The sequence below is a fragment of the Saccostrea echinata genome, unplaced genomic scaffold, assembly GCF_033153115.1.
Source record: "Saccostrea echinata isolate AGI-Se365-2 ecotype Australia unplaced genomic scaffold, CSIRO_AGI_Sech_v1 ptg000014l, whole genome shotgun sequence".
Taxonomy (NCBI): Eukaryota; Metazoa; Mollusca; class Bivalvia; order Ostreida; family Ostreidae; genus Saccostrea; species Saccostrea echinata.
Genome location: NW_026889763.1, coordinates 5,436,729 through 5,460,438, shown reverse-complemented (window position 1 = coordinate 5,460,438; position 23,710 = coordinate 5,436,729). Strand labels below are relative to the sequence as shown.

The 23,710-nt window shown below is 32.5% G+C and overlaps 2 protein-coding genes and 1 pseudogene across 2 annotated transcripts; 2 read left to right on the top strand and 1 right to left on the bottom strand.

The window, feature by feature from the left end:
- Nucleotides 1-836: 836 nt before the first annotated feature.
- On the bottom strand, nucleotides 837-1,572 carry LOC133187143 (uncharacterized). Its single transcript, XM_061322501.1, has 2 exons — nucleotides 1,262-1,572; nucleotides 837-1,124 (listed from the first exon to the last, which is right to left on the bottom strand). Exons 1-2 carry the CDS (start codon nucleotides 1,529-1,531, stop codon nucleotides 837-839), a joined length of 558 nt encoding a protein of 185 aa, XP_061178485.1. The 5' UTR covers nucleotides 1,532-1,572.
- Nucleotides 1,573-3,647: 2,075 nt separating this feature from the next.
- Nucleotides 3,648-7,832, top strand: LOC133186932 (uncharacterized). The gene is made up of 5 exons (XM_061322318.1): nucleotides 3,648-3,720; nucleotides 5,184-5,311; nucleotides 6,981-7,075; nucleotides 7,420-7,632; nucleotides 7,765-7,832. The coding sequence occupies exons 2-5, from the start codon at nucleotides 5,292-5,294 to the stop codon at nucleotides 7,830-7,832; spliced, it is 396 nt and encodes a 131-aa protein (XP_061178302.1). The 5' UTR covers nucleotides 3,648-3,720; nucleotides 5,184-5,291.
- An 11,320-nt stretch (nucleotides 7,833-19,152) lies between these two features.
- Nucleotides 19,153-22,600, top strand: LOC133186931 (uncharacterized; annotated as a pseudogene).
- Nucleotides 22,601-23,710: the final 1,110 nt, after the last annotated feature.

Here is a 23,710-nt window from a genome sequence, read left to right as displayed (position 1 = left end):
TTGTGAAGAAATTGGAAATAGATTCATTGTTTAGAATTTACCATAAATTTTTGCACCTTTTCTAAAAGGACTACTTACACAAATACATTTCTTTGCATCAAATATGCCTCTTTCTAGATCACTTGCATATATTTCCCCTTTTATAACATGTGGTTGAAAATTCTTCTCTAAATCATGTTTGAGTATGGATGAACACAACTGCAGGAGAAACAGAGTATTGTCTTTCTTACATATCTTCTATTAATCAATGAAAGTCTCCATTATGATTTTTTAATTCTGAACAGTTGTTCATGTATATGTTTTAAATACTTACACTTTACAGTAAAAAAAAACAATACAAGGAGGCACCTTGAAGGATTTAAAAAGTACACTAATATGACTTCTCACTATATATACATATTATATAAGAGATATTTATACACCGTCTAAGAAATAATGAAAGTTTAATCAAAAACTACATCAATCTGACATGTAAAATTTCTATCATATCTTTTATTCAAAAATGTAAACAAATACAACATTTTAAGCAAGCATCCAAACCTCCTTATCAAATCACGTACACCACGATTTGTATTACATAATTATGTTAATGATTTCTGATAGTAGCATATGCCTTCTCATATACTACATTGAATGGAAAATATAGATAATTCATATGATCTCAGGTAAATGTATATCGTACCATATCAGTAAAGTGAAATTCATTGAATCACTTATTTGTTTCTCGATTTTCCCTCAGGATGTATTGTATAATCAATATAGACAAAAGTAAAATAACCACATCTAGATGTGGACAAGAGAATCAAAAACATTATTTAATTTAACTTATACATGCATTATTTAAGGAAACCATCACAACCAGACACTAAAAGAGTATATACACTTATGTATTTTATAAAGCAAGCACAAAGTCTAATCAAAGAGTCAAGGAATTCAGACATCAAAAAGAAGGCCTCGCTGCTTTCTTTGACACGTTTTCCGACAGATGCATCTAGAAAATAGTGAATTCTGGGATCGTGAAGGCAGATGAACTTCCCAAGACGCACATCTCCCCAGGTAAAGTATGAATAAGGATTATCGTAATCAAGGTAAAATCCAACGTATATTTCAGCATCATTTCTTTCCTACAATATTGAAATACTTATTATTAACTTAGTTTATCATTAATTTTTTTTCCATTGTGAATATTTTTAAATTATAATGATTATTTTTTTTCTTCACTTTTCTTCTACATACATTTTTACAGAGTAATCGTACCTACTTGTTTATATATACAGTGGTGCCCTCTATAATGGTGATACCTAGAAATAAATCCCACGAAGGACATTCTTTCATTAACAAAACTCAAAGGAAACTCATGGGGAATTTCTTCAATGTTCTCGATGATGTACTGCATGGGGAACTTACGCTCCACGTACATTGTTGACGGTCCAAGCATCATGCGGTGTCCATTATCAAAAGCTGTAAAACTATTGCGGCCTTGGGTTACTTGAAAAAGGATTCTGTCTGATTTTGAATGCCGGTAGACCATGATTTTTGATAAAGTCTTCAAAAAAGATTATTAGAACATATTTCTCACCTTCGCATGCTCCAATTGAATGTTGTTTACAAGTTTATGCTAAAAATAAAAGTGGCGTGTGCCCTTGACAAGGACGATATCAACTTATATTGTGCAGTCTCTTCCTGCTTTGTAGTGCAGTTTAGTTGTCATGTCTTCGCTATACTCAATATTTTCATAAATCTTTGGCTTTATGATACAGATATCTTAAAAGTAACACACATGATTTTGACTCATTCTGTAACTTTAAATATCAAATAGTCTATCCATAAATTATTTCAATTTTCCCTGGGAAAAGATTTAAGTGACAATGTGCCCAGGTTACAAAAGCACACGAGATGCATTGTAACGAAAGCTTTCTAGCATATCAAATTCACATGCAAAAATATTCTGTAACTTTTAAAAGCAAATCATAAAATAACACGTATATGTATGTTAAAATCAAAGCCTCGGCTGAAGAACAATATTTTTATCTAAAATTTCCCAGTTACTAGATGCTGTTGTAAGACAGTACTATCTGCATATGTGTTTGTTTCTAAATGTACTCTCCTTCGTATATCTTGGTAACTAGCGAAGAAGAAACAAAAGTTATTAAAAAATTGCATACATATAAAAGTATCAAATTAAGCATAAAATGTTAGGGTGCTCACGTGGCACTTTTGGACGCAAAATTGCTCCCCTGGATGAAAATGAACATTCTTAAACCTTATTGCACCAAGCAGAATACCATCAGTCATATTCCAAAAGATGATTTGCTTACTGCTTCCGCAACGTACCTTGATAAGTACCTTACCGAGGCAATTGAAAATTTCAAGATATTCTTAATCTAAAATGTAATGCTCTAGACTAAAATCATAGCACCATCAAATGATCTAGACAAAAAATAGTTAATAAATAATGGAAATCATTTTTTTATTTAAAGAAAAATGTACAAAAGCTACCAAACATATATATTTTTATTCTTAAATTGTTTTAGAAGAGGCATAAACATAAATAAGAAAATCACTCTTGTACAAAATCGTTGTTTTTTGGCCGCAATTTAATTGGCTCTCTGATGAAAATGAAAATTCCAAACCTTTTTGTTCATGTACAGGATATCACCAATCATATTCCAAAAGATGAATCATGCGTATCGAACGTTGTATGTTGTTCATGTCTAAAAGAAACTCTTTGATGCCTTCAACTCGACATTTAGATATATCGACGACGTATTGTCAATTAACAATGGTTATTTCCATTCTTATGTCGATGCGATATATCCCGGTGAGCTTGAGATGAAAGATACCACAGATTCTGACACATCTGTTTCATATTTGGATATTTTACTTGAAAAAGACGTTAATGGTAATCTAAAAACCAAGCTTTATGATAAACGTAATGACTTTAACTTTTTAATCGTCAGCTTCCCTTACTTATGCAGCAATATACCTTCATCACTTGCATACGGGGTTTATATCTCTCAGTTGATTCGATACGCAAGAGCATGCTCTACGTATGTACAATTTCTAAAACGAAGTAAATTATTAACAAACAAGTTGACGAAACAAGGATATCAACAGTCTAGTTTAAAGTCATCATTTCGTAAGTTCTATGGTCGATACAATGACCTTGTCAGCAAATACAATTTATCATTGAGTCAAATGCTGACTGACGTTTTGCATACTATTTGTTGGGCCATTATTTACACACTGAATTGTCGACGGATTTTTGCGTTTTTCCCGATCATGACAAGGAGCACACGGCGGGTGTGACCGGTCGGCAAAGGATGCTCACTCCTCCATGGCACCTGATCCCACCTCTGATGTTTTGGAGGTCTGTGTTTGCTCTGCACCTATTTTGTAATGTTTAATGGACTTTTGAGCTTGAATACTGTTCGTTATCTCCATATATTTCAGCCAATTGGCTTGCCGTAAATTTCATTACCTAACAAAAGAACCGCATAAAGACATAGTTCTCATAGTCATAATCTTAATAGATAGCGCGCAGACAAACGAGAAGTTTTGTAAACTTTGGGAATTTTCGAGATATTAGTTTTTGACATGTTTGAACGTTACCTGACATTGATTTTATCTTTTATATTTTTATTTAACTTCAGTGTCTTATAAGCAGTAATATGTGATTTTGATGGAACGCGTTTAGTAAACAACTTTAATATAACAGGAGTAAGTATGTTGCTTGCTTGTTCAGTTTTTTATATATAAATTAGGGTTGTCAATTATGTCAATAATTCATATTCGAATATTCAATGAAAGTATTCGAATTTATTTGAATATTCGATTAAATTAATAAAATCTGTTTTAGTTTAAATTGCATCATCCTACTCTCATGAAAGGTTTTGCGTAGGTATACTTATGTTGGTAGTAAAATTGTATGAAGACTTTTGTAAGCGTATAATAAGAAATTCCATTTGATATTTGTCAATGTTTGAAATAAATAATTGATTTAAATGTAGAATGGTATAATTTTTGTATATATAGTAGTTCCAACTAAGGAACTAGACGTCTTACCAAAGGCAAGATAGTCGTAACGATATACTGTTCAGATTTCAATATGTGTAATGAATTACAATTATCTGCCTAATAAGAGATTATTATCGTTGTTCAATGTTTTTAAAATATAAACAATTATTTCCATAGACAATTTTCTTAGTTAATTAACTAATTTCCCGATGACTATAAAATTCAGGATTATGTACAACGGGAGATAATCAAGTAATTTATACATTTATTCTGAAATTAAGCCCTTTACAATATTAATCATTGAATTCACCAAAATCACAAAATTCCCCATGCGAAACAGCTTTAAATGCAATTTGGTTATCACTTAGTAAGTACCGATTCCAAGAGATAACTGAAAAACAGATATTTATTTGTTTAAAAAACATTTATTACATTGATCATAAGTGGTGGATGTTGGCCGCATGCACATTTTTGTGGGTAAACTGGGGAGCCGACCAGTGCGACAAACGTTAATTAGACTGATTCTATCGGACATTCATTCAATGATCAAATAAATTTATTTTGATAAGTATACTCACGCCTATTAGACAATCTAAGATTTCATTTTGTTGTCCTCGATTCTAGATCCGATCGTATCTAACTAATAATAACTATGAAAGTATATTTTGTATTATACATAAAGCATTATTGTACAATTCTTTAACACCTTACTCAAAACAAAATACACGAATTTAGTAGATCTATAAGAAAGTAGTGAAAGAAATCAGGTGATCGAAATTGATCGCTATATTAAACAGGGATAATTCCGGCACTGTTCTAATCAAAATTTATTAATCACAGTACTTCTTTTTACTAAATCTGAAAAACACCGAATATTCGAATCTTAAATTCATATTCGAATATCAACTCATGGAATGAATATTCGAATGTTCGATATTCGTTGCCATCCCTAATATAAATCTATTTCTTTTGTTAATTCTTGCTCTTTTATAACCACGATTGAACCCATTTTTTATTTTTTTTTTTTCGGCTTTGCAGTTAATTCAAAACATATATATAATGATATTATGAGTTCTAACTTAGAAATTAATGCAATTTTATTCATAGGTGTAAATCGTTGATGTACTATTATTCTAAAAATTTAATTTTTATTTTATTTTATCCAGTTTCTTGGTACATGGTATGAATTAGAAAGGACAACATTTCAATGGGGAGACAACACCTGGCATTCCCAAATATGGGCCTTTAAGCGAGGAAATGATGGTCAGCTATATATGGCCTACACAGGGTTTTCGTGAGTACGACTGGTTTAGTTACTATGTTCAATTTTCACTACAGATTATACTCATGTTTGTGCCTTCAAAATATGGCTGATATTATGGTTCAAAAGTAGAATATTCAAAGCATGTGAATACGACATGTAGAACGCAATATTCAAAAACTCTTTACAATATCATTTTTCTCAAAACGAGAAGAGAGAAAAAAGTTTAAGAAAATTGTATTAGAAATGAAATAAATTAAAATTTTTGAGACCTTTCTTTAAAGATTCTATAACATTTGACTAAAGGACATTTTTTTGTTTTATATTTTGATATCTTAATATCTTACAATACATGTATTTATATTTGCTTATTTTTTACTAAATCTACTATGAAAATGATTTGAATGCTAAAAGAATCCTCAATTATTTTAATTTATTTTATTCCATAAGTCTAAAACAATTGATTTGATCCTATAAGTCAATCAGATGAAATATTTTTATCTGCAGTCTTCAAGAATATTCTTTATTCCTGTACATCATACAGGCAATATGTTTGCAAGATTCTAACAGACAATGAATTGTGAAAATCATGTTTCCGGATCCATGATTCAAGCCACGGGTTGCTGCAAAATAAAAGCATTAAAAGAAAAAGCTCTATCATAAAGAGCACGCTACACATTCCTCAAGTCGATTAGATGATTATTAGTATGCCTAATCTATGCATATTTCATATTGATGTATCTTCAAAAATCAAAAAAAATGTACTCTCAAGCATGTAGCAGACATACATTATGTGTTTTAATAATAATGATAAAAAGTTCAGTATCAAAAGAAAAATACAATGAATTTCACTAGAATCCAGAATTGCTGTTCCAGATTGGAAGAAATTTACCAAATGTTAATAGCCTCGATCATGATAAAAAATTCACAGTCAAGGCCTATGGGTCCCTGAGGTGATATGCAAATTACAGTTTACACCTTTTCATTTCGTTCTCATTCTTATCAATCCATGCAACTGGGGACCATATGTTATCAATTTTGAATGCTAGCCGTGACATTCTAAATTATGCACGACATTGAAAGACGGGCATCATATTCTAAAGAATTCTTTTCGAATACTCTATTTGCAGTCATTCACGGGGATTTCTTCTAAAGTTTTTCTGTATTAATATTACACATTCATATATACGTTTGCAAATGTTTCCCTAAATATATATTAAACTTTTTGAGCAATACTCTTTGAGTCCTGTTCAAATACATGCAGGTTCATCCCATGACTACAAATTCGACGTTTTTTCCACATTGATCGATGTGTTCAATACATTCAATTTATACCGTTGAGGTTTGAAAAAAATATTCATTCCATGGCTTTAAACCTAAATTGTAATGAATCAGTCACAACTTGCAAATATAAGTAATAAGGTATCATTTTGAAATACTAATTGTGATATACATGTAAATACGGGTTGGTTTGTTATCAAATCTACAGGCTTCAAGGGATTTGATTACGTGCCCAATCCGTATTTATTTCTCGATTAATGTTTGAAATGATATCTTATTTCTAAAATGTATCTGTTTACATGTCCAATGAGTATCTAAATGTGTAGACAGAAAAAAAATTAATCTAGGAACATACTTCTTAATTGCAAAAGAGAATGAAGAAATATACAATACATACAATAGTTTAACAATTTTTTTCAAGTCCTCGCACACAGTCTTGCACTTCTCCTAATACCGGACTCTTGAGCGGAAATGAAGGAACATACATATTAACATCAAAGGAGGGAAAGTATGAAGGTAAGTAATGATGTATCATAGTTACCTCTTGACGTCAGAGGGGATGTATGAAGGTACATGTAAGTCATGAGGTATTAATGTTACGGATATCATGCTTAACCTAAAAATCAGATTAAAAAAGAAAAATATATATTTATACAAAGTACTTAATTTTATATAAATTGACGAATCGAAAGGAATGCATGCAACATGCACGATTTATTGAAAAAAGATAAAATTATATTTTGTCTCTTTGATCATCACTATCATTTTTTTTTCGCTTGTCTCGTCATTTGTTCCTTTTTTTGTTGTTTTTTTTTTGTTTGTTTCTTTTGCTACAGTCATTATTTTATGAATATATCTAGGTGCATTACGAGTTGCTTACACAGACTATGAAAACGTTGCCCTGGTGTACATGTGTTTTGCTCCTGTAATACAGGGAACTTGTGACAGGACAACTGTTACTGTATCCCTGCTCTCCCGGACATCTGCTCTGTCCGCTCCACAGAGGTCTGTGTTGATGGCTCACATGGATTTAAAATGCCTCGAAGATCATCACCTTAATCAAGCTACAACAGGTTTGAATTCATTATTATACATTATCAATTTAAAAATTGTTGATTTTTTGTAGTAAGGACATTTAAAAAAAAAAAAAGTCTACAGGTAAAGTAGTATATTTATTCATTTTTTCTGATTTTGTTACACATAAGAACGATTTTATCGACTAAAAAGCAAATTGATGGATCATATCATACAATATGAGAAGATATCATATTAATCAGGCAAATTAAATTGCTTTTAAGGTCTTTGTCGGGTACCTGTACCTACTAGTAAGTAGACTTTAATCACAGATAAACATAATTTTTCGATTTTTACACTTTTATTCATGAACATCCATATGTCCACAGAATTAAGTGCTTTAAATGTCAGCGTTTCAATTTTTTCAGTTCCAGTTGGAAGATAAGCAGCTTTGGAACAAAGGGATATCAGTGAAATCCAATCGAATGTACGACAATGAACTGAGAAGTAAATTTGTAAATAAAATCTGTATTTATGTCTCCCTTTTTCCAAGGTGAATATCAATTCTTATGTCGTACATATCAAACTCTATTTTAATACAGTGGCTCAAACAGCGTTTTAAGGATAGATGATACAAAAAAATAGGGATGGCAATTTGTAATCGGTTAACCGGTTACTCGGTCGGAACGATGGTAATCGGTTAGACAATCTGTAATCGGGTGATCGGAAGAAATAATAAATGTGTAAATTTGAACACAATTTTCTGAAAATTCAAATAAAAAATACAAATAAAAAAATATATATTTTTACCTATTTCAGCTGATTCAGAGAATAAATAAGGCTGTCCTGTGTTTCTTTAATGATTTTAACTATATAAATGATTGTTGAGAACTGTGAACTGTTTATAATGTATTCCTCACCTTTTCTATCTTTTGCAATTACCTATCCAATTACATTATTAAACAATCACTGTAATTAAGCGATAGTTCAGACTATGTTTTAATTATGGTGACAATACAGAATGAACTTGCATGACACCTCTTTAAAATTTGTTTAATATATTTGATACTTTAGGCAATTTTTCATGGGTTTCTTAATTTTGTTTCCTTTTGAAATTGAAATAAATTATATATAGTGTTCTGATCAAAAATAAACATTATGTTACTACAGTAACATTTTTATAGTTTTTTACTATTACTTGAGTAGAGCTTTCAATAATGAAATATGTCAAGAATTTTTTGAAACGATTAACTGATTAATCGGTCGGAACGTCTTGCGGTTAACCGATTGGCAATTCTGAATTAGAATGTCACCCCTTAAAAAATGGTTTCCTGAATTGGTATATATTTTTTGGACCTATTTTGGTTGTAAATGAAGCAAATATAAATTTTCTCATATTTTAAGACTTTGTAAACTTATATGATTTTCAAAATTTTACCTTTTTGAAATCACCCTTATAAAACTATGCAACTTTTTTAAAAATCATTTTTAGGAAATTATTGGGAAATTTTGAAAAATCTAAATTTATTCGATTAAGCTTATTCATATTTCACTTATTTAAACATAACTTCACTTATTATTTTCATGACTTATGAAAACAAAAATTATATAATCTGTTCTTGCGTAATTGACCTTGCTGTATGTATGGTGGTTCGATAGAGTCATTTACAAAAGTCTACAGCAGGGCGTTAGCTACAAAGCGACGCGTGTTGTCACAACACACCGTCATGCTAATGCAACACGCCGTCGCAATTACACAACACGCTAAAAGATACTACAGGAAACTGTATTTTCGATAAGCTAAATCATTTGGAAATCTTTTTGTGGGTTTAAAGAAAATCTTCAATTAAACAAATGTTTTTTCATATATGTACAAAATATTGGTGAGCTGAATAAGTATGCATGTCGACGTTTTCATGGCTCAAATTCCTGTTTAAAGATTTTCCCTCCCTTCAAACAAATTTTGGAAGGGGTATGTACAACGTCAGGGGTCCCGTGTCAACTCAGTGCCGTGGGTCCTCTGGCATATTTCATTCTTTTTTTCGGGCTTGCTTCTCTCATTGAGAAGCACCAATCAAATTGAAGTACACAGATAATGTTGATATATAGGAATCAGTTGGCACCTAAAATACACGTGTTATGCATTATTTATCACGAAAGGCTTAATGTAATTTATCAACCGCGTGGTGCAGTGGTTTTAGCGTTTGCTCTAGTGTTGCGGTGTAAGGAGTTGATCCTTAGGTCGTGGGTTCGAATCCCACTGCGGGACGTGGAGACCGGCCCTTCGGATGAGACCGAGGTCCCGTGTCGCACTAGTTGTTGGCACGAAAAAGCCCCCTTACTGCTCAATGGCCCTGAGGACAGAGTATAGGTATAGGTCTAAATTTGCAGTCCTCCATCGGCAGGTGGTGGCTTCTCCATATGAGTGAAAAATTCTCGAGAGGGATGTACAATCTTTATGTGATTGGTTGAGAGATAAGAAAAACAATCGAGATTTATAATTTTCCCGAAAGGCGTTGCTGCAGTCAACGCGTAAGATATCGAATGAAATTTGTCAGGGGTCTCACAACAAAGATTAACATAGGACCCATGACTTTGTGAATATGGGGTATATACGACTCACAATGCCTATCAGTAATTCTATCGGACTATAATTTTTCATAATGAACATGAGAGACATACATTGTACGTCGTAAGAAGGTTGTTCACAACCCGAAAGTGTGCCCTGGTTTTGACCATATGCATAATGGCAAAATCACATAAAGGTAAGTTTAACATGATTTCATATGATGTAACTTTAATACAAAGAATGTATACGCTCAAAGTTACAGGACAAAAGATTTTTCTTTCAATATAATAAGTGCTATAATTTTATTCCAGAAGAATGCACAAATCTGAAATGTGCCCTGACCCTGAGTCATTGTCTTCTCAACAATGTCAAAGGATAAGAAATGTAGAGTCTTACTTTGGGCAACAATTGTTCAATTCCCCCATTGGAGATAATTGACTTATTAAACCAAACTTTATTAAAGAATAATTTAACAAAATTAATAAAATAAAATGAATATCTTACTTCTCTCTTACTATCATGAAAATGTTTCATGTCACATTTTTTAAAGTCAGTATATGTTACATTCAGTAAAACAGATAATATTCTTTTAATTCTCAGACTGCATATAAATTATAACATAAGAGTAGTATTTAACATTAAACACACACGAACAATGACACAAGGGACCACATGTAATTCAGCGAAAAGAAAAGTTAAAAGAGAAAAAAAATCCTACTAGAGAAATAAATCTCGAAAACTATTGAGTATCACTTATGTAAGCTAGATATATTTATTACCAGTTACACAACTGCATCATATAATTATGATTAAGGCGGAATAAATTCGAACTATACCAGCCTTGCTGTGGGAAAGTAAATGTATGGCCTTCGATTTAGATTTTTACTTCCACCCTTCAATTATATAATATGTTACCTCTTTACGTTAAGTACATTTGAATGAATTTATCAGAATATTTCGAAATGCTCTATCAAAAAGACAATTAATATAAGGATTCGCAGCGTGACTTAAGAGATATGATGTCCTGAGAATAAAGTACAAATCAATTTTGAATGCACTCTGTTCCGTCAACCATTGAAAATTTTGAGGACTGTTATACAATATAAGCACAATCGTGAGAGGCGGTAGATACGATACAAGCAAAATTACAAACATTGTTAAAAACATCACATGAGTAGAAAATCGAGATTTTCTGAGTGTTGTTCTAATCAAAATGGGCGTTAAGAGACTTTCATTTCCCGTTCGAGATTTTGATGAATCTGGGAGTTCCTTGCTTGTAATATTAATGGAATGAAATTCAGACATTTTCTTTTAGTCACTTTTTTCTCGCATTGCATTGTCATTTTCAATACTTCTATCTAGAGTTTTAGAAGTCTTGTTCAAAGAACCAAATTGGTTATTCAGTTGTGAAGCGTGCATATCATTAAGTTTTTCTTTCCTTGTGAGAGGTTTTACTTTATAATCTTCCTTTGTAGTCAAGTTCTCCAATAAGTCTTCAGGTTTCTGTTTATTGTTTTCTAAGAAAGGAGCCGTAACTTTTCGGAGTCTAGTACGGATGACATATGCAATCTTTATGTTCAAGACCATAGCGCACGTAAAAGCTCCTAGGATAGCCAATCCTACGACAATGGAATAAACGTGTTCAATATTTGGATACCTTTTAGTTGCAATGGCACAGAAAGCTCCTTGAAGTGTTTCGTTATCAATGGTCATTGGCACTGTTTGACTTCCACAGGTTGCAAACGTCGGCAAATTCAATGTGGCGGACGATATTACGATCAAAATTATGAGTTTCCTCTTCTGTCTGTCTGTCAACTGTTTCTTTCTTATCTGACACGTTTTACGATGTCTGTCAAATGAAATCGCCAGAACCAAAAAAATAGAAGTATTTAGAATCCAAAAAATGCTAAAATATAAAAACTTGCACAACAAATCAGAGTAGAAAAGTACTAGAAAATAAAAGTTCAATACAACACAAAGTGAACATAAGGTACTAGCCAATAAATCTACGGAGGCTAGAACTGGGATAAAATAGCGGCCTCTCCCAGATATTTTCTTCTTTATGTAGACCATTAGAAGGACTGCATTTCCCATGAAACCGAAACAAAAGTATAACAAAACGACTGCGATTGTCGGCACGGTGGCATGAATGAGAGACCAGTTCCATTTAATCAAATTATCGTTAATCATTGCGGCAAACCTAATACATTGCTCTGACTCCAGGTTCCAATATATATAAATCACCAGGTTTCTTCCATTTAGATGTAGTAAAGTCCAAGCTTGTTAAAGTCAAGTCGATTTGAAAACATCACAGGGAAGGTGAAATCATAAATTAAATTGTTATACAGCAATTCTCTGTTACCACTTTAACTTTTTGGCAGACATGGACACCGATTTTGATGAAACTTTGCTCATTGCCATAGTTAGACACCATAAGCATACCAAGCAAAATTGGGTTGATATATGTCTTGGTTGCTATGGAAAATTTGAGATTTTCAGATACTTTTAATTTAATAAAGACTAAGAAAACCAAAATATTAACCACTGTCATAATATCAGTCCATCTTGTTGCCACTTATGCCATAAGGAAATTAATTAGAATATATATCTAAGTGAGTGGTAACCATGGATACATTTGGCATACAGTTGAATGCTCAAATACGACAATTATTTTCTAATTATAGTTGTTAAATGATCAGTCTCAATAACCAACACAAGGAAAACAATAAAACTATTTGACTCTCTGTAAAAAGAATACAGAAAAAATATTCTAAAAATAAACGTTCATGGTTGCCATGTAAACACAGTGTAATCATACAAAATTAGCTGCTAAGATTTGATTAAAACTACTATCTTAAAGAAAGATAGGGAAAATCAAGACTGCCAATTCTTTAGGACATGTTACGTAGATAGCATGAAACGTAGGGATTTGTTGCCACATTGCAGTGCAACTATGGAAACAACATACCAGTGGCTTTAGGAAATTTCTTGCTGCTTTGGGAATTTAGTTACAGTTAATCAGTTTAGTTACACATTATCTAACTCACCTTAAATTGTTTTAATCTATGAATTCAAAAAGTCAAAAACTTTTGGAAACAATTATTGTCACTTTTCTGCATTAATGCAAAATTTAATAAAAGGACCCTAGCATGTTCAAAAATGCGACTTTTTAGTTTTAGGATATGTTACCATGGTAACTATGACACATAGCTATAAAGCTTTGCCTGAGAAAAGGTTTATGGTATTAAAGACTTTTATCATCATAGAGAGTTTGGAGATATTCTTGGACTATACAGATGTACGTACCATGACTCCTATATATAAGGTTGAAGTCATTTCAGGGAAATACCTCCTCATAACTTTAAAGACCGTCGCGTGCAGCACTGTCAAGGCTATATAAAGGAGGCATGGCCTAATTTATACGGGAAATGCTTACTGTGACATCATGCAAAAATATCAGATCTTTCTAATATCATAAAATGAAATAATTTGCAAACTGAAGTGTATAATAGTATTAAACTACATCAGAACTTACCACTGCATGTATTTTTGCCGCTAGTTTAATATCACACAGAAGATATAATCATGTCACTAATTGCAATGCACTTGTCGACATGACGTCATCACGGAAAATTTGACGCATTTTATGTGCAGTGAGTGGCGGATCTAAGGGTTTTTTAAATGTAAGAAATGCTTTTATTATAAAACAGAATATTATTTACAAACGTTTAATAGTCCATTGGTTTTTATGTGTAACATAAATTAAATGCAATTATAATATTTTATCGCTAAAGTGTAGTGAATTTATCATCCGATGTTTTCTGTTGAGGAATGGCACGTTTAACATTGAGTTGCCTCGATGAATCGCCCTAGCGCCAGGGCATGCACTTAATAGAACTTGATTATTTTTTAAATATAGATAAAAGAAATGTTCCTTAACTTGAAAAGTGCTACTGCTCGTGAAATCGAGAACTTTGCTTATTAAACACATAAAATACTTGGTAAAGATAACACATTTTTCGGGTTGAGTCCCATTTCTTGAAATTTAAACTAACAAGCATTCTGAGAATATTGCATTAGCAATACTAGTCACCTTCCGGCAAGTGTAATCTGGTTCCCGTTAAAAATTGAAAATGCCATAATTCCGTAAAAAATCAATAAAACGTAACGAAATGCAAACTTGATCTGTAACTCATCAAGATACACTCACATACCAAAAATCAGTTCAATATTTTCAAGCGTTAAGGAAAAAACCAAGTGGGACAGACTGACAGAAAGATAGAGGGACAGGCAGAGGGACGGACAGACGCAGAGGAAACCTATAGTCTCCTCCGGTTTCACCGGTAGGGGACTAATAAAATGCGAATTCTATTAAAGCAGCAGCACCTTACAGAAAGCACAAGATGTATAGAAACAATTTATGAATTAAAATTTTACTTTGAATGAGTGTATGCCCTAACGATATTGAAATTTGTTTATGACCTCCATGGAGTACACTTTATATGTATTTATTACTTGACTTTCATATAAAGTGACCAAGCAAAATTCACTATATAGTGGGATTTTACTATATTAATTCAATTAATATTAAATTTATGTGATAAAATATAAGCTTTACAAAAGCAATTTCAGTTTAAAAAGGTATCTATTTGTGCAGTTCTATATTCCGTTGATTTCCTCATAGTATGCCTTTACAGTGCTGCGTGGTAGCTCAGTCGGTAGAGAGCTCGCTCCGTGATCGGGAAGGTCGTAGGTTCAAACCCCAACTGTAACTGACTTAAATCGATAAAAAAGGTAGCAGCTGTTCCTTCGCCAAGTGCTTCTCACTTTGAAGGGAAAGTTGCGGGTCTTTCGGACGAGACCTTAAAAACCATGCCCCTTGTCACGGCAGGCGTTGGTACGTTAAAGATTCCTCACTGCTCAATGGCCCTGCATGCCGAGTTAAGATCTAAATTTGAAGCCATCCTCCGACTTATAGTGACGTCTCTATTTGAGTGAAAAATTCTCGAATGGGACGTTAAACAATACACAATCAATCAATAATAGCTTTAAACAAATATCAATATTAAATTTAACAATGAAGTGTTACTGCAATGTTTTATCAAAATATTTGTTTTTCACTGCAGTATGAATGTTTCTAAATGTTAAATCAAATTGTTAGAATTGAAAACCATATTAAAAGTACTGTTATTTCTTTTCGTCCGTCGTGTGCGTGTCATGCGACTTTTTTCGTCAGTAAAGTATTGAACATTTCAAGCTTTTTTTTCAGAAATGCCTGAATCAATTTCGACCATTTTTTTTAATATAGTACCTTTACCTGTCAGGTGTTGTGAATTTCATGGTTTCCTCCTCCGTGGTTGGGGGCCTGAGGGCTGGCACAAAAACTATCAAAACTAATACAATATTCAAAAATTTTCTTCTTTGCTTCTAGACATCTACAAGGCAAACTATTAGTATGATTTTATAACAATGAGCTTTTTTTTTTACCAGAATTGTTCAGTTCATGACCTCTGGTTTCAGAGTTCAAGCCCCACCGTGGGCTATGTTCGTCATACATCGAACATCCATTATACTTCAAAAAATCGTTTTAATTTCTCAAAAACATCTGACAAAATAAAACTTTTTTGTAGTGAGTGCACAATCTTCTACCAAAATTGTGAAATTCATGGACCCTAGATCCATGGTTCAGTCCTTAAAATGGGACATTATTGGTTTTATTTTTTAAAAAAATACATTTTTGAAGATTTTCTCTACCCATGGGTATACATATAAAGCAGACAAGCTGTTTCCATGATTTAAAATAAGACATTTAGCTCTCTTCCAAATGTACTGTGATAATCATGGCCTGCTCTCCTATAGTTCAGACCAAGTGGAGCTAAGGTGGTCAAATGTTCAAAAAATCCTTTCAATCTTTGAAATCGTTTTTATTCATGGACATCTAGTAGGAAAAAACTGGTGGCATGATTTTATTAGACAATAAGCTGTTTACCAAAATTATGAAATTCACGTTCCCTGAAAATGGGTTCAGACTCCAGCTTAAGGCTAAGTTTGTCATACATTGAAAATGCATCATATTTTGATTGAACGTTCTAAAGTAATCTAAAACATATTTGCAGACAAAAGTTTTGCGTGATTATTTTTTTTTTGGTCTCTTACATTTAAAAAATTATGATAAAAACATAAATTTTACATTGCAAAAAGAAAAACTATAAAATATTACTAATCAATGTTGAAATGCATTTATTTATTTAATGAGAGAACATGATTTAGGGCTAATATATACAGTTTTGCTTTAAAATCAGTTTTCCAAATATTCTAATAATACCTGCATTTCATGATTAAAAATTTCCAGTTTTCCATTACTACAATATATAGATTTTATAATACATTAATTTTTTTCTGAACAGTTTTCTAAAGACCATTTTAAAATTAAAATTACATTCATTTTTTTCTTGTGCATATCTAATGGTATGAACAAAATATTAGCTAGCAATATACATGATTTCAGAGGCTTGGTATTGTACTTGTATTAATTCTAAATATCACATTTTGACATGAAAGATCTGGGATAAAATATAAATTTATACTATTCCACCAGTTCCGAAAAACAGTCAAAATACTTTTGTACTTTTGCAAAAATAAAACCGGTGTTCTACTGTGTCCATTTCCTTACACGTTTTACAAAATGGTGATTTATTTATATCCATACTGAATAACAATTTGTCATATATGCTATAAATCTATAAATCAAAATTAAAAGATTGCAATGAAATATGAAGATAACGAACAGTATTCAACCTCGAAAGTCCAATAAAACGATATAGAGTTGTATCAGAGCAAACATGGACCTCAAATTGTAGAGTTAGGATCAGGTGCCATGGAGGAGTGAGCATACTCTGCCGACCGGTCACACCCGCCGTGTGCTCCTTGTCATGATCGGGAAAAAAACCGGAAAAACTGTTAAGTGTATAAATAATGGCGTAACAATTAGTATGAAAATCGTCAGTCAACATTTGACTCAATGATAGGTTGTATGTGCTTACAAGGTCATTGTATCGACCGTAAAACTTGTGAAATGATGACATCAAATGAGTTGACGATTGAAAGGTTGAAGTCATCACGTTTATCATAAAGCTTTGTTTTACTTGAAAAAGACGTTAATGGTAATCTAACAACCAAGCTTTATGATAAACGTGATGACTTTAACTTTTCAATCGTCAACTTCCCTTACTTATGCAGCTGTATACCTTCATCACTTGCACACGGAGTTTATATCTCTCAGTTGATTCGATACGCAAGAGCATGCTCTACGTATGAACAATTTCTAAAACGAGGTAAATTATTGACAAACAAGTTGATGAAACAAGAATATCAGCTGTCTCGTTTAAAGTCATCATTTCGTAAGTTCTATGGTCGATACAATGACCTTGTCAGCAAATACAATTTATCATTGAGTCAAATGCTGACTGACGTTTTTCATACTAATTGTTAGGCCATTATTTTTACAATGAATTGTCGACGGATTTTTCCGGTATTTCCGTTATTTCCCGATCATGTCAAGGAGCACACGGTGTGTGTGACCGGTCGGCGGGGGATGCTCACTCCTCCATGACACCTGATCCCACCTTTGATGTTTTGGAGGTCCGTGCTTGCTCTGCTCCTATTTTGTATTGTTTAATGGACTTTTGAACTTGAATACTGTTCGTTATCTCCATATTTCATTGTTAGGTTACCATTAACGTCTTTTTCTAGTAAAATATCTAAATATGAAAATAGATGTGTCAGAATCTGTGGTATCTTTCATTTCAAGTTCACTGGGATATATCGAGTCGATAAATGAATGAAATTAAGTATTGTTAATTGATAATACGTCGTCGATATATCAAAATGTCGAGTTGAAGGCCACAGCAACTTTTTTTTCTTTTTTTGAATAAATTCTGCTTCATATGAATAAAAAAATAGGTCTGCTAATGAGGGGGCGCAATTGGTACCCATGGGAATTCCAACGGATTGTTGGAAGAGTTGATCTCAAAACTACATAGATATTGTCAATCAGAAACTCAAGCATCTTTATGATATAAACTTCAGAGTACTTGTGTTTACAATCAGAGTGTTTTTTTAACAAAATAATTTTGTAAATGACCAATGACAAGGTAAGTATATTTACGAGTTCCATTTTTATTTAAAAAAAAAAGGAGCTGTCTATGATGTCAAAAAGCCTGGACTTCAATTTATCCTAGGGAATGTTTGCATAAAGTGTTGAAAAGTCTTAAGTTTTATGCTATTGATTTTAGTAAAAATTTTTGATTTCAATTTTTTCCAAAAGTTCTTTGGAGTTTTTAAGTATCCACATCTGATTTACACCACTTCTCGAATATACTGTTGTACAGTAAGTAAGAAAATAAGTTTCTGTATTACATGAAAAGAAGTTCTTCAATACTCCTATTGAATTTTTTGCCCAAATTGGTGGTTCGATGATTTTTTTCTAATAGGATCCAAAATAGTCTTTGCATTGTATTTTTGAAAGAGGATATTTCTTATTATCTTTAGAAAAAGTAAATGTATCTCTATTTAAATAAGGTTTTCCCTGTTCTCTGAACAATTTTCTCCATTCATATGGTATTGCCATTAGTTTAGACATGGAATCCAAGAAGGAGACTTTATTCCATACAAATTATCTAATTCTTCTTAACTTAAAAAGTCTTTCTTTTCGCCAATATTGTCACTTATGTAAACTATCCGACATTTGTACCATTTTTCCTAGAAAACTAATAGGTAGTTTATCTTGATCTTATCATTAAATAATAAACCATATAATGAATCTACTTAAGAATACACACTAAATAAAAGGTGGATGCAAGTATCACTGACATCTAACTAGACCGTGCATGCAGTTTCTACTGCAGTCGAGAGTTTAAGCTTTTCGATAGGGTCCCACATAAAGTGGCTGCTGGCTTGGTGTTTCCTGAACCAACACCGAGACAGCTTGCTGCAAATAGTAATAGTGAAGATGAAGATCTACCAGCCCATGAACGGAATGCCTTGGTCTAATCTACTCCTAGCAGTCTCAATTGTGTTCGGTAGCCTCAATGCATCTAAATGTCTTGGGTTTCTCAAACACCTGAAAGTGCCAGCCATTTTTTCATCAAATTTCAATATCATTCAATCAGCCTACATAATACCAGCAGTCCTTTTAACCTAGGATTTCCACGAAGCTGAGCAGTGCTGGACATGTATCGGGATAGGATTCTTATCTAGGTGGTGATGCAAGATGCGATTCTCCAGAAGACTTTTTCACAAAAAAATTACGATAAACTTCTATCGTACGAGAAATCTTTTGAGTTTATTCCTTTTCACGAAAATTTTTACAAGATTCTTAAATTTGTTAAATTTGTCGTAACTTAACGAGAGTCCTAGCAGTTACATAAGTATTTTAGAACCCATTTTATGGTAAAAATATAACCGCAAAAACCAAAATACACGTTTAATTGAATTTTTGTAAGGAACCCAAATTAGCATTTTATATTTTTATGCCCCCATATCGAAGATTCGGGGGTATATAGTTTTTACCCTTCCGTCCGTCTGTCTGTCTGTTTATCTGTTTGTCTTTTTGTCCGCAAAACTTTAACATTGCTCATAACTTTTGATTGGTTGGAGCAATGGCTTTCATATTTCACACGTCTATTCCCTTTGACAAGACATTTCTTTGTGTACCATCATATTTGACTGTTTGCCCTTGACATTGGAGTTTGACCCAGTTTTACAAAATTTTACCCAACATTAACCTAAGCCATAACTTTTGAACATTTAGTGGTAGTGCTTTCATACTTCACATGTGTCATTCTTAACACAAGACCTTCCTTTGGAGACAAACAACTTTGACCTTTTGACCTTGGAGTTTGACCTACTTTTGAAAAACTTTAACCTTGGTCATTACTTTTGAACAGTTGATGCTAGAGCTTTCATACTTCAAATGTTCAATCCTTGTGACCAGACCTTCCTTTTGGTACCATCTCATATTTGTCCTTTGACCTTGACCTTGGAGTTTAACCTACATTCGGAAAACTTTAACCTTTGCCATAACTTTTGAACAGATGGTATTAGGGCTTTCATACTTCATATATGTGATGCTTTGGACAATACTTTACTTTTGATACCAAAAACTTTTACCCTTTGACCTTGACCTTGGAGTTTGACTTACTTTTGAAAAAATCTAACCTTTTCCATATCTTTTCAATGGTTACTGCTAGGACTTTCATATTTCACAGGTATATTCCTCGGGACAAGACCTTACTTTGGATACCAACACATTTGATTTGCATTTGAGAAAGTTTAACCTTCGCTATAAGTTGCCATACGGGGGCAACAGTGTTTCACAAACACATCTTGTTTCACAATTATTGTCAACAAAGGAAATGGATATACTATTAAATATCTACGATGGCAATTTAACTTAAGATTTTCGTATGACCTACTTCGTTAGACTTGTGATTGTGACGTCATATTTCAAACTTCTTTGCTTCACAATCGATTGCATTCGATATTTGTTGTCAATAATGTTTGTTTTGCTGACAAGTGTTAAAAACTTATCTTTATTTTTATTTTCATCCACTTTCTTAAGGATAATAAGGTATAATATTGACATCGTTGCTAGAATTCTGTCGTAAATAACATCTTAAGTTTAAAATATTACGAAAGTGTTCGTTTAAAGCACTAAAGATTTGTCGTAAGAGATTCTGAAGTTAAAATCTTACGCAAAAACTTAAAATTGTTTGTGAAAAGGGCTACTGGTTTCTCAGCCAAGTTCGGATGGTACACCGTAATGGACTCAGAAAATGGAAATTTGTTGGACTTGTAAATATTTCAGGTACCTACTTGGTATATAAACTGTTCCTACTGGGGTTAAAATGAATAGCTAGGGAGATATCTGTTTTATATTGGGGTTTAAGTAAAGATTTAGGCTGTGTAATTTCTTTATGAAATATGTAGCGATAACTAACAGTATTTGAGCTCAAAAGTCAATTAAACATTACAAAAATACGAGCAGAGCAAGCACGGACCTCTAAGACATCAGAGGTGGGATCAGGTGTCATGGAGGAGTGAGCATTCCCTGCCGACCGGTCACACCGCCTTGTGCTCATATATAATATGATAATAATGAATTATAACTTGTGTGCCAATAACAACTATTAATAAAATCTTCACTACATTAAGGTGAATAAAATAAATAAAAAATTTATAGATATAAAGTTTTGTGTAAGCCTAACCTAATTCATACACTTGTACAGTCATTAATATAATGCTCTTTTTCACAATTTAAACAGTAACGAAGTTGCTGATTCAATTCCTGTAGAGTTAGAGGGCTCAAAGAGGGGACTGGGAAGAGGCAGGCATCAATGTCCAGGTCCTTGTTAGAGACAGGCATGGGGTGGTAAAAAAGTACATGATGACTGAGCATGTAGACAAGAAACACTACTTTAATGTGTGGTATTTTATGTAATTTTGATCCTTATCATGTAAACAATTTCCGAGATGAAAAAAGGAGAAGTTTTATTTGAAAATTATTTTCGTAATAATGATGAAAAGGTTGAGATATAAATATTTGTATTAGTAACATCATTATAACTTGTGTTGAAATTAAAGGGGATTACACAAGTTCCAAGTTTTAAAAGATTTATATGAAATACCTTTTATATAATTGATTACATGTAATTAAATATTTATATAGGTGTTTCAAAGAAACTGGAATCGGCGGCCAAGAAGCAAGACTGTAGGGACATCCGTCGCTGAGTGAAGAGTTCAGTCAACCATGCACTGTCACTGGGTGGTAGCCTCCAATTGGGATGATGGGCAAAAGAAAGAACAGAAATGGTCATCGCCGACAGATATATATGACAACTGTCAACGTGATCTGTTGAATGAGGACCGACAATTGCTTAGAGAAGGTAACTTTGATAAAAATAATTTTAATAAAAATTTTGATAAAAATAATTTTATGCATGTAATATACTGAACTAAAGTTGTCTTATGTTCAGTGCCCATAGATAACCAAGAATAATTATTGAAATATTACATGACTTCTTACTATTCTATGCAATTTTAAAGGTTCCAGGGCCCACAAGCTTTTCGGGGAAGAAGTCAAAAGCAAGTTCCTCGTGAATGACATTGGAAACTTATCTTCCCTGTTTCGAAGTGAACCAGCTTCGCATCAAAGACGCCACACTTTTTCTACCCTGCAATGCTGGCCAGGTAATTTTATAAAATTTCATATAGTATTTGAAGATTTAGCATTTTATTTCATACATCCCTGATGCAGTAAATTCATTAAGTAGTAATCACTATTTCTTTTTATTCTGTACAGACTGAGTGTGACAGTTCTACATTTCAGTAAGAATGGACAGCGTCCTCAGGCTGTTACCAGAGCTGGAGAGTTACAGTGGCTCGCCGGCAACTTCTAATACCGGGTATATCTTTTGTTTCTCAGAAAAAAGAAATATCTGGTTCTCATATTAACTCTTTAATTCATCAGTGCGGGACATAAGCACATACAAATCGTCAAATATCAATTACATGCATAAGCCTATCAAGACAAATTATTTTTTTATTTTTAAAGATAATAATGAAGAGAAAGAGGGATGACTCTTATTATTTAGTAGAATGATCAAAACCATGAAACGTTTCACGTTGACATTTCTTTGTGAAAAACAAAAGTTTTAAATGTCTACACTTCTATCTCGATTAGATGCCAAACATACCAATGTGTTACAGACCGAGAATAATGAATGAAGACTTAGAGCAGCAGAATGTGAGTAAAATGTCAAATTTAAAATATTGCAGAACCAATTGAAAACGGTCGGATTCCTTTTCTATGTTTTTCCTAATGCATTTGTTTTAGAGCGAGGTTCAATTCCTAAGCAAATAATGTTTAAACTGCTAAAAATCATGTTTAACTGCTAAAAATAATGTTTAGCTAAAAAAAAGATCCATTAATTTAATTAGAAAATTTCTTTTTTCTTCTTTTTCTATTGCAATATGACAAAGATATTCAAAATCATTGTGTGTTTACATAAATACCTTCACTGTGCAGTTTAACACAATATTAAATAATACGCAACAAAACCAAACAAACCATAAATTCTAAGTTTTTCTTACTGATTGCCAAAAAATATATATTCAGAAAAAAAATTAAGCAAAAAAAAAATTCTATGGCTAAAAAAGCACAATTGAAGGTATCGGCAAATTAAAAATTCAATCGCACAGTGAAAGTTGTAGCATCTCTCACGTTTTTTTTTAATTTTAACGCCCACCCACCCCCACCCACCGATTAATTGAATAATCAATAATCAGATGTATTTTTGAAAATAAAATCTTTATCTACTTGAAAACGTTATTCCTATTTCAGTAATGTTTTGTTGCATCTAGTGAGAACTCATTTTTAAGCGCATTTGTGGAAAATAGTACATGTATATGGCCAAAGTTTATAATAAAGTAATTTGTATACTTTTTCACTCCAAAACGACGTGGGTGGATTTGACATAAGTATGAATACTCACAACCAGCTTTTAAGT

Bases quoted from the DNA above. Each gene is read 5' to 3' on its own strand.
- LOC133187143 (XM_061322501.1), bottom strand. From the start codon at position 1,531: ATGGTCTACCGGCATTCAAAATCAGACAGAATCCTTTTTCAAGTAACC. The intron at 1,125-1,261 runs GTAGGTACGATT...TCAATATTGTAG, and splicing joins ACCACTGTATATATAAACAA to GAAAGAAATGATGCTGAAAT.
- LOC133186932 (XM_061322318.1), top strand. From the start codon at position 5,292: ATGGCCTACACAGGGTTTTC. The intron at 7,076-7,419 runs GTAAGTAATGAT...GAATATATCTAG, and splicing joins AAAGGAGGGAAAGTATGAAG to GTGCATTACGAGTTGCTTAC. The intron at 7,633-7,764 runs GTTTGAATTCAT...GTTACACATAAG, and splicing joins CCTTAATCAAGCTACAACAG to AACGATTTTATCGACTAAAA.